This window comes from Tinamus guttatus, unplaced genomic scaffold (assembly GCF_059628265.1).
Source record: "Tinamus guttatus ecotype Peru unplaced genomic scaffold, ASM5962826v1 Tinamus_guttatus_pri_ptg000629l, whole genome shotgun sequence".
NCBI lineage: Eukaryota > Metazoa > Chordata > Aves > Tinamiformes > Tinamidae > Tinamus > Tinamus guttatus.
In genome coordinates, this window is record NW_028289163.1 from 1,568,991 (window position 1) to 1,582,818 (window position 13,828).

General features: G+C 64.7%; 2 protein-coding genes across 2 annotated transcripts; one reads left to right on the forward strand and one right to left on the reverse strand.

The window, feature by feature from the left end:
* The first annotated feature begins 1,133 nt into the window (after window positions 1-1,133).
* On the forward strand, window positions 1,134-10,007 carry BCAN (brevican). Its single transcript, XM_088535418.1, has 13 exons — window positions 1,134-1,218; window positions 1,291-1,677; window positions 2,256-2,430; window positions 2,514-2,641; window positions 2,816-3,109; window positions 4,334-4,561; window positions 5,114-5,761; window positions 7,297-7,407; window positions 7,534-7,692; window positions 8,692-8,774; window positions 9,032-9,176; window positions 9,276-9,458; window positions 9,691-10,007. Exons 1-13 carry the CDS (start codon window positions 1,134-1,136, stop codon window positions 9,714-9,716), a joined length of 2,652 nt encoding a protein of 883 aa, XP_088391544.1. The 3' UTR covers window positions 9,717-10,007.
* A 750-nt stretch (window positions 10,008-10,757) lies between these two features.
* On the reverse strand, window positions 10,758-13,650 carry HAPLN2 (hyaluronan and proteoglycan link protein 2). The gene is made up of 6 exons (XM_088535413.1): window positions 13,602-13,650; window positions 13,355-13,468; window positions 12,885-13,235; window positions 11,977-12,093; window positions 11,673-11,858; window positions 10,758-11,041 (listed from the first exon to the last, which is right to left on the reverse strand). The coding sequence occupies exons 2-6, from the start codon at window positions 13,440-13,442 to the stop codon at window positions 10,758-10,760; spliced, it is 1,026 nt and encodes a 341-aa protein (XP_088391539.1). The 5' UTR covers window positions 13,443-13,468; window positions 13,602-13,650.
* Window positions 13,651-13,828: the final 178 nt, after the last annotated feature.

Consider the following 13,828-nt stretch of genomic DNA (forward strand, 5'->3'; position numbering starts at 1 on the left):
CTGGGGGCTGTATGTACACGGTGCTAGGAGCTGTATATGCGCAGTGCTGGGTGCTAGGGCCTATATATGAACAGCTAGGTGCTGTATATCCATGATGCTGGATGCTCTACCTGCATGATGCTGGGTGCTGGGGTCTGTATATGCACAGTGCTGGGTGCCTTATATCCACGATGCTGTACGTGCACGGTGCTGGGTGCTAGGGCCTGTATATGAACAGTTGGGTGCTGTATATCCATGAGGCTGGTTGCTGGGATCTGTATATGCACAGTGCTGGGTGCCCTATATCCACGATGCTGGGTGCTGGGGTTTGTATGTGCCCACGATGCTGAGTGCCCTATATCCACGATGCTGGCTGCTGGCTGCTGTACATCCCCGGTGTAGGTGCTGGGGGCTGTATAGCACTGGTGCTAGGAGCTCTATAAGCCGGACCCACTCCCACAGCTGCCGCGATCGATGCAGCGCATGGAGCTCAGAAACCAAGACAGGACCCGGCGCCTCCTCATTTCGGGGAACACGGGAGCCCCGACACTCTCCCTGGGCAGGGAAAGGTCCTGTGCGGAGCGTGTCCTGACGGTCCCGCTGCAGGAATTAGTGGCCCGGCTGCAGGGCCCCTTTGTGCCAGCGCCTGGGGACATAATGGCTGCATTGCTGGGTCCTGCTTTTCCCAGGGAGCCTCTGGCGTGAGCGGAATGGCAACAAGGAGCCGTCCCACGCGGTGCTTCCCTGGCCCCAGGGCTCTGTGCAAGGGCAGTGTGCGGTGTGTGTCCCCCCAAAGCATGCCCATACATGCACCAGGACACCCATGCATGCATGCATGCATTAGTGTGCATGCACATGAGCACCTGCACGCTCACAGCGTGCTTTCCAGCCCAGTGGCTCTGGCATCCAGGCTCCCTAAAACCCCAACAATTAAATAAAATGTGGAGCCCCGTTGCAGCGCGGTGACACATCTCATTGACCCTGATCCACATGCCCTGTTTTGCTCCAGTTTGCACTCAAATTGGCTTCTTGCATCAGGCATCACCCTGTCTTCTTGCACCCGTTGGGCGCAGAGAGGGGACATCTCCCTTTTAAAGATGTTTCTGAGGCTGAACACAACCTGGTGGGACTGTCCCCTCCTTGCAGGACACAGGATGGCCTCGTCCCTCACCCTGCTGCTGCTTTGTGCATTTGTCCCTGCGGTGGCACCAGATGACTTTGCCCCTGGGGACAGCGCAGGTAAGAAGAGGGAATTGGGGACGTCCTGGGCGGGTGACACTTGGCCACTCACTGTCCCTTTCCACCACGCAGAGGACCCCAAGGCGCTGCAGGTGTCCATCCCGCGCCACCCGGCCCTGCACGCCGTGCTGGCCGGTGACGTGACCATCCCGTGTTTCGTCACCTATGCGTGGCCGGGGGACGGCGGCGGGCGGCGCGCCGCGCTGGGGACGCCGCGCGTCAAGTGGAGCTTCGTGGCCCCCGAGGGCCGCGAGCGGGAGATCCTGGTGGCCCGGGGCCAGCGGGTGAAGGTGAGCGAGCCGTACCGGCGGCGCGCGTCGCTGCCCGCCTTCCCGCACCACGACACCAACGCGTCGCTGCTGCTCACCGAGCTGCGCCCCACCGACTCGGGCGTCTACCGCTGCCGCGTGCAGCACGGCATCGAGGACGGCCACGACGTCCTGCACCTCAAGGTCAAAGGTAGCAGCTCCGCAGCCTTCGCGGTGGCAAAGGGGTGGTTGGAGCCTGCTGGACCCTTCATGAGTGGGTGCCAAGAGGCGGTTGCATCCTGCGGGGTGCAAGGGGTGGACCTGTCGCCGGTGCAGAGGGGTGGCTGGATCTTTTGTGGGCGCAAAGGGGTGATTGGATGTTTTGTGGGTGCAAAGGGGTAGCTGGACTGTGGTTAGTGCCTAGGGTGGACCTTTCTCGGGTGCGAAAGGGTGGTCAGACCCTTGTTGGGTGCGAGGGGGTGGTTGGACCCTTCAGGGGTGTCAAGAGATACCTGGACGTTTTGTGGGTGCAAAGGGGTTGTCAGAACCTTGATGGTGCATGTGGGTGGTCAGACCCTTCAGGGGTGCAAGAGGGAACCCTTTATGGGTGCAAAAGGGTGGCCGGACCCTTTGAGGGTGAAAAGGGGTGGTTGGATCCTGGTGGGTGCAAAGGGATGACTGGAACCTTCACGACTGCAAGGGGTGGCCAGATCTGGGCATCTGGGACCTTGGCGGGCTCTACCGAGGCCGCATCGGAGCCCCCGCTCACGCCGTCCCCGTGTCCCGCAGGGGTTGTGTTTCACTACCGCGAGGGCTCGGCGCGCTACGCCTACACCTTCGAGGAGGCGCGCGCCGCCTGCGCCCGCCTGGGCGCCAGCATCGCCACGCCGGAGCAGCTGTACGCCGCGTACCGCGGCGGCTACGAGCAGTGCGACGCCGGCTGGCTCGCCGACCAGACCGTCCGGTGGGCAGCGCGCGGGGACGCCCGTCCCGCCGGCGCCGCGGGAGGCTCCGAGCCACCAGCCGCGCTCTCCTTGCGCCCCCCAGGTACCCCATCCACACGCCGCGCGAGCCCTGCTACGGGGACATGAACGGCTTCCCCGGCGTGCGCAACTACGGCGTCGTGGACCCCCAGGACTTGTACGACGTCTACTGCTACGCGCAGGACCTGGCGGGTGAGCTCGGCGCGCTCGGCGCGATGCGCTCGGTGCCACGCGCTTGCGGCAGCCCGGGGCGACCCGCTTGCCATGGGGTTTAAATATCATGGCTCAGATGACGCTGGGGACCCCAAAATTGCAGCCACGGGGCACTTGCTGGCTCTGATGCTCCCTCCCCGCTCCCGTTGGCAGGGGAGATCTTTTTGGAGACGGCGCCGGATAAATTCACGCTGGCCGAGGCGACCGCGCGGTGCCGCGCGCTCGGGGCCACCCTGGCCACCACGGGGCAGCTCTACGTGGCCTGGAGCGGCGGCCTGGACTCGTGCAGCCCCGGCTGGCTGGCGGACGGCAGCGTGCGCTACCCCATCGTCACCCCCCGCGAGCGCTGCGGCGGGAGCCTCCCGGGGGTCAAGAGCATCTTCCTTTTCCGCAACCAGACGGGATTCCCCAACGCCGACAGCAGATACGACGCCTACTGCTTCCGAGGTAAAGGAGGGCCTGTGGATGCTCCCGGGGCCATCACTGGGGTGTCTGGGCTGCTGCACCGCGTGCTTTGCGCTCCTGCGTGCTCTTGGTTGTGCTGCGCTTGCTCGTTGCAATGGTTGGCGCGTTCCCGGCGCCCTCCCTTGGAGCCTCTGGAGCAGTTTTCCATAGGGTGCCACTGGTGGGGATACTGCATCCCAGTATGCAGGCATGGGCACCCGGCGGGGCCTTTCCCAGCTCATCCCCGGGGAGCCCAGGATTTGGGATATGCAATCCCGGGACAGCGCTGGGGGTGTTTGGCATGCTCGCAGTGCTGCATGTCGCGACAGAGGCTGCCTTGCGTGAGCTCAACGCGAGCTGATATATCGTGACGGAGGAGCAATAACCGGCCTGACTGCACCCCGTCATATCGCGATAGAGCGGGGCCCTGCCATCAGCTGGGCTCCTGCCTGCTGATATATCGTGACGGAGGAGCAATAACCGGCCTGACTGCACCCCGTCATATCGCGATAGAGCGGGGCCCTGCCATCAGCTGGGCTCCTGCCTGCTGATATATCGTGACGGAGGAGCAATAACCGGCCTCACTGCACCCCGTCATATCGCGATAGAGCAGGGCCATGTCACGGGCTGACAGGGGTTGGCTGGGCTCCTGCCTGGCTCTGTTGGCTCCCAACTCTCCGGGGCTCTCCGGGCAGCTCCCAAGGGTCTTTTGGAGCAAAACCAGAGTAAAAAGGAGCTGAAATGCTCAAGTGGTGCCCAGCACCACGGCGGCAGGGGCGGGGGGCACCCAAGGTGACAGGGACAAGCCACCGTGGGCAGCAGCAGCAGCGGAGTGGCCAGGATGCCCTGGGGACACGTGTCATCCCAGCGGTTCCCGCTTCCTAGCATGATCCCGAAAGGATGGCACAGCTCCGTGCCTCGGTTTCCCCCTCTCCCTGCAGAAGGGGACATGGGCATCCCCCCGGCTTTGTCCCGGCTCCCTCTGGCTCCGGCATGCCCAGAGGTGCCTCGCTCCATAACCCGGCCTCTCCTTCGAACACCCTTTGGAAAGGCCCCATGGAGACCCATTTTATAGGGGAAAATTCATGGAGGACACCCAGATTCCCCCCTAGAAAAATTCCTATGCCGGCGCTATCCCTAGGGAAGGCTGCAAGGCTTCGGCACCCGGAGCATCCTACCTCCAACCAGGGACAAGGCAGTAATATCCCACTTTCTTTCTGCCCACAGAAGGGACAAACTCAATCCCTGAGGCTTCAGGAAAAGCCCGAGAGCCCGAGGGCCTTCCCGGGATTGTAAGCGTGGCCGAAAAGCTGGAGGAGCTGCGGCTGCCCGGGGCGGACGTGGAGATCGAGTCGCGCGGCGCCATTTACGCCGTCCCCTTCCCCACCCGGGCCCCTGAGGACGTGGCCACTGGCCCCGTCCCCCCCACCGTGTCACCCCAGGGAGCGTTTGGAGGTACCTGAGGAAACCCCCTCATCCCGGTTTGGGGCCAAGGCACCTGCAGGCCTCCGGAGCAGTTTTCCATAGGGTGCCGCTGGGGGGGATGCTGCATCCCAACCCGGTGCAGACCACTGGGCATGGGCACCCGATGGGGCCACCTCATCCCAGGGGAGTCCAGGATTTGGGATGTGCAAGGAGGGGGCTAGCGGCCACAGAGGAGGCAAGGAGGCCGAGGCTGGAGGTCGGAGCACCCATCAGAGCTCCGCGTGGCACCAGGGTGGAGCTGCCGAGCGGGCACTCGCTGGGAATGCCGGACGGATGGGGCGGATGGGACATCGCACTGCGGCTCGGGGCTGTGTCCACCTCGCTGGGAAATGCCGGAGGAATGTGTTTTGGGAATGGGGGAATATTCCTGCTCGTGCTGGCTGCTCCAGAGGGGGTGGCTGCAGATGGGGAAGGAGCCGACCCGCTCCGAGGTTTTGCTGGTGCCAGTCCCGTCGGTTCCATGGGGTCTCTCAGCGGCACCAGGGGAAGCGTCTCATGGCTTTTCCACCTTCCCTGTTGCAGAGCAGGAGTCGGAGCCGGAGCCAGGATCACCCCGGGGCTCCTCGGCAGCAGAGGAGAGCGGCGGCGACGACATCCAGCCCACGGAGGCAGCCATTCCCGGGCAGACCCTCTCCGTGCTCCTCCGGATGGGCTCATCCGCGGATGCATCTGCTGAGCCGCCTTCATCCGAGCCAGCGGCTGCAGGTGATGCCGAGGGGCCACTCCGGGCTCTCCCGGATACCCCGGAGCCACCGCTGACTCGGCTGCCTCTTGCAGCCTCCACGGACGCCCCGGGGCCGGCAGCGGGCGAGCCCATCACCCTGGCATCGGGCCGGCCGCCCAGCTGGGCCGGCACCGCGGAGGATGCCGAGCTCTCCGGGGAGGCGGCACCCGGCGCCGGAGCATCCGAGGGCCCGGCCGCGGCGCTGCCTCCCACCGCGGCCGCGGCGGAGGACGGCGAGGAGCAGTCGGGCGCCCCGTGGATCCCCCCGACCGCGGTGGCGGCCACGGCAGCGCACGCGGCCGGCGGGACGAGCAGCAACGCCGGCCCTGGGAGCCCCTCGCCCGGCGCATCCGCGGCCGAGGAGGAGGAGGAGGAGGAGGAAGGGCAGCCCGCTCCCTCCGTGGCCACCGTGGAGGGTTTCCTTGCAGCCCTTCCTGGAGAACCAGGTGGGACCCGCAGCCAGAGCCCACCCGGAGGCGGCTCCCGGCCAGCGGGGACCCCCACGGCCGAGCCCGGGCGCCCCACGGAGCGAGCCAGCCGTGGGGCCAGCGGGAGCCCCCCGCGCCGGCCCGGCCACCGAGCCGCGCTGGCGCTCGGAGCGGCCCTTTTGGCGGCTCTTTGGCACTAGGGAGAGCGGCCGCCCGCCCCTCGTGTCCGTCTGTCTGTCCGTCCGTCCGTCCATCCGTCGCCGCAGCCGGATAAGGGAAGGTTTCGGGTCCGGAGGAAGCGCGTATTTGTCAAACAAATTACTCCGAGCTCTGCATGCGCCTAATCCTCTTCTACTTCTGTGAAGTGTTTTTAACGACTGTTTCCATGAAAAAGGCAAAAAAACACAGGAAAAAAATCAAAAGAAGTCCCCCCCCCCACCCAACTCGGACTAACCAGTACTAATAAAGGGAATTAAAAGCTTTCTAGAACAAGCACCTCGGCGAGATGGTCCCTGCGTCCTTGCGCGGCTCCCACTGATGCACTAACCGCCCCCACCCTGCCACACGCCGCCTCCAGATGCTCCTCCGTGGAAGGGTTGTTTTTTGGGGGAAAATCGGCTGTTTTGCGTCGGGGGGAGGTTGCAGAGCCGGGGGGCAGCTCCTTGCAAGCATCCCCGCCGGATGCTCCAAGGCAGGAACGGCTGCGTCTCCCCTTCCCAAAACAGCCCCCGGGCCGAGCTGCTCCCGGCTCTGCTGCAGCTTTGCAGCACCTTGGCAGGGGGGACAATTAGCGGCTTAATTAAAACCCTGCCGTGATCGGGGCACCAAACGAGCATCCCGTGGCAAATCACAAGCCCGACGCAGCAGGGGCCCTAAAATAACTCGCGCTCCGGCGTCTCGGCGCTCCGGCTCGCTGGCCGGCAGACACAGACGGACGCAGGCGGGTGAAGCCAAGCAGCAGCAATGTCCTTGGCGGAGCCGCCAGCATCGCCAAGGCCATTAAATGTGTGATTAGTGACAAGGACTCGGCGCTTGGGGGTGGCAGGGGGCGGGGGTGGCACGCGCGGCGCTCCGGGTGCTCCGTGTCCCAAGGGTGACGGGCTCGGTGGCTCCATGGAGCACCAGGCGCGTCTCTTGGGGCTGCATCCCTGGCCTTGGGGGGGACACTGTGTCCCGCTCTGGGGACACGGCAGCCCCCAGCTCCGCAGGGCACCGGTGGCCTCTGTCAGCGCTCACGCAATGGGCTGGCGCTTGTGTCCCTTCTTGCGCATGTGCGGGCACAAGCGGTGGCCAAAGCCACCAAGCCGGCCAGCTCCGAGCCCGGCCAGCTGAGCTGACTGCTTCCCATAGATTAAAGTGAGATCCGGGAGGAGGAGGACATCCCTGGACATCCTTCCCCCTCCACACAGGCATTCCAAGCGCTTGGTGGCCAAAGCAGGAACCTAGTAGCCACCGTGTGTAGCCAGCCGCTTTGCAGCCAGCCTTTGTGCCAAGGCCAGCTCTGTCCCCCGCTGTCCTCGGGGACGCTCACCAAGGGTGCGTGTGCCTTGCAGGTGACGACTGTGTCCCCAACCCCTGCCTCAACGGAGGGACGTGCAGCGACGACGGCGAGCGCGTGGGCTGCATGTGCCTGCCCGGCTACGGCGGCAGCACCTGCGAGCGACGTGAGTGCGCGCGGCCTCAGCGCGGTGGCCGCGTCCCTGCCGTGCGAATGCAGTGGCTGCAGGTGACACTTTGCTTTTCGGGTCCCTCTGCACTGACCCTTTTCTTTCCCCCCTGCCACCGCTCAGCCCTGCACAAGTGCAACCCGGGCTGGGACGGCTTCCAGGGCGCCTGCTACAAGCATTTCTCCACGCGGAGGAGCTGGGAGGATGCCGAGAGCCAGTGCAGGCACCACGGGGGCCACCTGGCCACCATCCTGACGCCCGAGGAGCAGGACTTCATTAACGGTACGTGCCACAAACCCCGCGCTCCGGGCTCCGGCGGGGTGGATGCGTCTCGAGACGGGTGGGTGAGCACGGAGACGGATCATTGCATGGATGGGTGGGTGGATTGATAGCGGTTAGACGCGTCCAGCTCGAATTGAAGGCGAAGCAATGAGCCGTGGGGAAGCTTGCATGGAAGAGGGAGCAGAGGAGAAAGTGCAGGACAGGAGGCAGCTGCAGTGACAGTGCAGAAAGCGAAGGTGCCTGGAGGGACGTCGGTGAGAAGCAGGGAGAGAGCAGACACCTGCAGGGAGAGGACAAGCAAGGACAGGCAGGGACCTGCAGAACCTGTCAGGGACAGGCAGGGACTTGCAGGGACAGGCAGGGACCTGCAGGGACCTGCAGGGACAGGCAGGGACCTGCAGGGACAGGCAGGGCCTTCCAAGCACAAGCAGAGACAGGAGGAACCTCCAGGGAAAGGCAGGACTAGGTAGGGACAAGAAGGGACAGCAGGGACCTCCATGAGGAGACAGAGACCTGCAGGAGGGACAGGTTGGATACGGAGGGACAAGCAGGGACCTTTAGGGACAGGCAGGACTGGGCAAGCACCTGCGAAGACGGCAGGGACAGGAGCAGATCTCCAGGGAGAGGCAGGACCAGGCAGAGACAGGTAGGGACAACTAGGGAGATGCAGGGACCCGTAGGGACAGGCAGGGACCTCTGGGAAGAGGAAAAGACCTGTAGGGACAGTAGGGACAAGCTGGCAGTGGAGGACAAGTAGGGACCTCTAGGGACAGGAGCGACAGACGGGGACCTCGATGCGGTGACAGCGGGGACAGGCTGCCCTCTCCTGGCGGCCCCCGGCTCCACCGGCCCCGCCGCCCATCACCCCGCCTCGGGGCATCCCGGCCTCCCTCCTTTGCCAGAGAAGCCAAACGGCGCAGCCGGTGGCCCGGGACCCCCGAGCCCCTTCCGGGGGGCACCTCTGCACCCTCCCCTCCTCTAACCACCGAGTCCTCCCAGATCAGTACCGGGAATACCAGTGGATCGGCCTCAACGACCGGACCATCGAGGGCGATTTCCAGTGGTCCGATGGGAGCCCGTTGGTAAGTCAGGACCCCCGACCCACTGCGATGGCCCCTCAGCATCCCCCCCGCCACGGTCCCCTGGGAAAAGAAACCCGGCTGTGCCTCCTCATCCCATGGAAAACATCCCGTGGGATGAGTCACCCGTTATCTGCAGATAAAGCGGGTGACGAGACACCCGGCCGAGCACCCAGAGCTGCTTTTGGGTGCATCAGACTGGAGGGAGGGAGGTCACACGAGGCGGTTTCGGCGATAACGCCCTGGCCCCCTTTGCAAAGCTCTACGAGAACTGGCACCCCGGGCAGCCCGACAGCTATTTCCTCTCCGGGGAAAACTGCGTCGTGATGGTTTGGCACGACGGCGGCCAGTGGAGCGACGTGCCCTGCAACTACCACCTCTCCTACACGTGCAAAATGGGCCTGGGTGAGCCGCAGCTGCCCAGCAAATCCCCCTCGGGTGGGCATTTTTGGGGGGAAAATTGGGGGAAAAGCGATGGCTTTGGGTGACGACGCTGTCCCGCAGTGCGGTGCGGCTCCCCGCCGGCCGTGAGCAACGGCCGCCCCTTCGGCAAAGCGAAGCAGCGCTATGAGATCGATGCCACCGTGCGCTACCGCTGCCGGCCGGGCTTCGTCGCCCGCCGCTCGCCCGTGGCCCGATGCCGGGAGGATGGGACGTGGGAACAGCCCCGGCTGCTCTGCCTCCCCGGTGAGCCCTTGGCACCGTTTTTTTTCCCCTGCTTTTGCACTGTTTTCCCCTGCTTTTGCACCGTTCCAGAGCCGTGGAAGCCTGGGACGCCCCTGCTCCAGTCTGTGCAACTCAGGACAAATTTTGGGCAAAGCTGGAGGGGTGTGCTGGTTTCAACTCCCCCTTTTCCTACCTTGGGAACTGGTCTGGTTTCCCTGGACATTCCATTTTGCTTCTCGTTGTCCCCTTCAAGGCCCAGCTCAGATCCGCAATGACTGAGCCCGTCACCCAGGCAGGAGCCACCAGCCCCGGCGCGGACGGAGGTGGCACCCAGGACACCAGCACCGAAACCGGTGGGGAAACGTCCCCATTTTGGGCCTTCTTGGCCGTTTTCTACCCATATAAGGAATTTCTAATAACTAAAGATCCCCTTGAAGAGACTCAGCAGTGGGAAACCTCACTCTGCGTTTGGTTCCTGCGGTTGAAACAGAGTCCAAATCCAGCCCTGGACCTCTGGGCAGGGTGATGCCCCTGGTGTCGCCTTCGGATGCTCGGCTCCTCACATGCCGGGGACGCAGGACAAAACTGTGGGCACGGGGGGGACCTTGCGCATCCCAGAAGAACAGGGAAGAGCTGCTGTCCTGGCAGCTCCAAGCGCATCTGTCCCCCCTGTCCCAGGCCACCCCCCAGGCTGCTGTTGATATTAAAACCAATAAACCCACGGCGCAGAGCGGTGGCATCATTCGGAGGCAGCGATGGGGAGGAAGAGACAGGGCGAAGCAACCGAATAACAGGGAGCTGCAGCCTCCGCTGCGTCCCAGCACCCGGGAGCAATCGGGAACGGTTAAGTGCCAGGTTGGGAAGCGGCTTCCAGCGCACATGGGAGTTAGGGGGGACATTGCCAAGGGATGCTGGCACCTCTGTGCCCATCTCCGGGGCTTTTTATAGTCGCCCCGCGCAGGGAATGGCAGAAATCCCCACGCTGCCGAGCCAGGGACACTGATAAAGCTCCCCAGGATGCCAGCGGGACGGAAAGTCCTTGGCAAAGCACCCCCCAGAGCGAGAGGGCCAGCGACCCCAGCCAGGCCAGAAGCGGCTTTGCCATCGCTTTATTAATCAGGAAGGCAAAAGAATGTGCCAGGGCCGGCGGGAACGGGGGGACACAGGGCTGCCCACATCGCATCCTCATCCCAGCTCACCAAGGGAGCCTTCAAATGCCATTGGAGAGCGGGAGAGCGCAGAAACCCCCTGAAACCACCCCAAACCAATGCCCGCCGCGGGCTCATCCAGACCCTCCTCCCGGTTCCTCTCCCGGCGTTCCTACGTGCCGGCGAAGCAGTAGGTGCCGTAGGTCCGCAGCGCCTTGTCGGGGAAGCCGAAGCTGCGCACGCCGGGCTGCGGGAGGCCGCCGCAGCGCGCGCGCGGGGTGGCGATGGGGTAGCGCACGCTGCCGTCGGCCAGCCAGCCGCCGTCGCAGCGGTCCAGCCGCGAGAACTTCCAGGCCGAGTAGAGCTGCCCCACTTTGGCCAGGGATGCCCCGCGGCTGCGGCAAGCGCGTCCGGCCTCTTCGAAGCTCAGCTGGCCACGGAGGAAGTACACGTGGCCTGGGGGAGCGGGGACACGGGAGCGGGATCATGGAATGCTGAAGGTTAGAAGGGACCTCTAGAGACCATCTAGTCCAGCCCCCTGCACACGCAGGGTCACCTAGAGCACGTGGCACAGGGCTGCGGCCAAGCGGGTTTGAAGATCTCCAGAGAAGGAGACTCCACAACCTCTCTGGGCAGCCTGTTCCAGGGCTCTGGCACCCTCACTGTTAAAAAAATTTTCCTTAAGTTCCTATGGAACATTTGGTGCTTCAGTTTGGGGCCATTTCCTCTAGTTCTGTCAGTGGCCACCACTAAAAAGAGACCAGCACCATCCTCTGCACTCCCTCCCTTGAGGTACTTCTAGACACTGCTCAGGTCCCCTCTCAGCCTTCTCTTCTCCAGCTGAACAGGCCCAGCTCCCTCAGCCTCTCCTCACAGGGCAGATGTTCCAGGTCCCTCCTCATCCTCGGAGCCCTGCGCTGGCCTCTCTCCAGCAGCTCCACATCCCTCTTGTCCTGTGGAGCCCAGAACTGGACACAATACTCCAGATGTGGCCTCAGCAGGGCTGAGCAGAGGGGCAGGATCCCCTCCCTGGACCTGCTGGCGTCAGCCCGGTGCAATGCGGGGTTCTCCCGGTTTCGGGTCCTACCTTTGAGGGCGGAGGTGAAGCAGAAGGCGTCGAAGCGGTCCCGCTGCTTGTCCCGCGCGCCGTAGGTGCGCAGCCCCGGCAGCAGCGCGCGGCCGCCGCAGGGCTCGCGCGCGTTGATCACGGGGTAGTGCACGGTGCCGTCGAGCACCCAGCCCGCGTTGCACCAGTCCAGACCCTCCATCCAGGCTGGGAGGGCAAAACCACCCGCGTTGGGTGAGGGGTTCCCGGTGCCACCAGGATCATTCCCTACCGGGGAGGGTTTTTTGGGGCGGGAAGGGGGTTTGGGGCACCCTTTGGGCTGCACCTCTGTAGAGCTGCTGGTAGGTGGCCAGACGTGAGTCCTGCTGCTCACACGCGCGCTTGGCCTCGTGGTAGTTGAACTGGTAGCGCCCGGTGCTGGTCTGGTAGGGGAAGACAACGCCTGGGGTGGGGGGACAGAGGTGCAGGGTGTCAAGGAGCCTCTTCCCTCAGGAGGATTTGGCTAATGATCCCCCTTGGGTGCTGAGGGGGAGGCTGGTGTCCAGCAAGCTGGGATTGGGAGCCACTGGGAGATGGGAGCTGCTAGGAGCTGGGAGTGACTGGGAGCCACCAAGAGCTGGGAGCCACCGGGAGTTGGGAGCCAAGGGGAGTTGGGAGCCACTAGGAACTGGGAGCCACCAGGAGCTGGGAGACACCAGGAGTTGGGAGCCAAGGGGAGCTGGGAGCCAAGGGGAGCTGGGAGTCATCAAGACCTGGGACCCACTGGGAGTTGGGACCCACTAGGAGTTGGGAGCCACCAGGAGCTGGGATCCACTAGGAAGTGGGAGCCACTAGGAACTGGGACCCGCCAGGAGCTGGGAGCCACCAGGAGCTGGGATCCACTAGGAACTAGGAGCCACTGGGAGCTGGGAACCACCAGGAGCTGGGACCCACTGGAAGTTGGGACCCACTAGGAGTTGGAAGCCACTCAGAGCTGGGACCCACTGGGAGTTGGGACCCACTGGGATCTGGCAGTCATCAGGAGCTGGGAGACGCCAGGAGCTGGGAGACACCAGGAGCTGGGACCCACTAGGAAGTGGGAGCCACCAGGAGCTGAGAACCTCCAGGAGCTGGGACCCACTGAGATTTGGGACCCACTGGGAGCTGGGAGGCACCAGGACACGCCAAGCCCTGTCCCGCTCTCCCCGTGCTCTGCTTCCCGTGCCCGGCGGAGGAGCCGCCGCCGCCGCTCACCCTCGAGGTGCAGCATGAGCAGGACGCTCTCGTCCTCCAGCCCGTTGAGCAGCTGGCAGCGGTAGCGGCCCTCGTCCTCCAGGGCCACGTTGGCGATGGTGAGCGAGGCGTCGTAGCGGTGGCTCTGCCGCAGGCTGGCGCGGGGGCTCAGCGGCCCGTAGCTCTTGTGCGCCAGCCCGTTGGTGACGACGATGACGCTCTCCGCGTAGCTGGCGGCCTCCACCTTGCTCCAGCGCACGCGGTAGCCGCGGGGCAGCGCGCGCAGCACGCAGGGCAGCGTCACGGTGGCGCCGCGCCACGTGTGCACCACGGCGTGCAGGGGCTCCAGCAGGTACTGCAGGCGCGGGGTGACTGCAGCACACGGCAAGCTCGGCTACCGGGGGCCCCTCGGGGGCCACCGAGCGGCCCTCCGTGCCCTCCCGGCATCCCTCTCTCCCGCAGGCCCGAGGCCACGGGGATGGGCTCCCTACCTGGGCTCTCTGTGGGCTGCTGGTAGATGGTCGAGCCTGGCGGTGTCCCCAAGAGCCAGAGGGAGCTGAGCAGGAGAAGCTGCTGCATCCTTAGAGACGGAGGCAGGAACGAGCCTGGGAACAAGCAGACAGGATCGGGAAGAGCCTTGTCCGGAGACCGTCCCTGCTGCGGGGACACTGCGACAGAGGGATGTCCCCAAGCGGAGCCGCGCTGCCACCCCGCCATGGCCCCGCGGCCACCACTCACCGTCCCCGGCCGTGTCCTTGGCCAGGCCACCAGTCCCATCCAAAGCCAGCGGAGCCGTCGGCCACAGGCACCCGCGGTGACTCGGATGTCACTTGCTCCCAGGGCGGCCGCGCGATCCCGCTCTGGCTCCTTGGCTCCTCTCTTCCCCAGGCACCGTCTCTTCCCACTTTTTTTTTTTTTTTTTACATTATTCCTTATTTTTTCCCCCCGAACACCTCCCTGAGGAA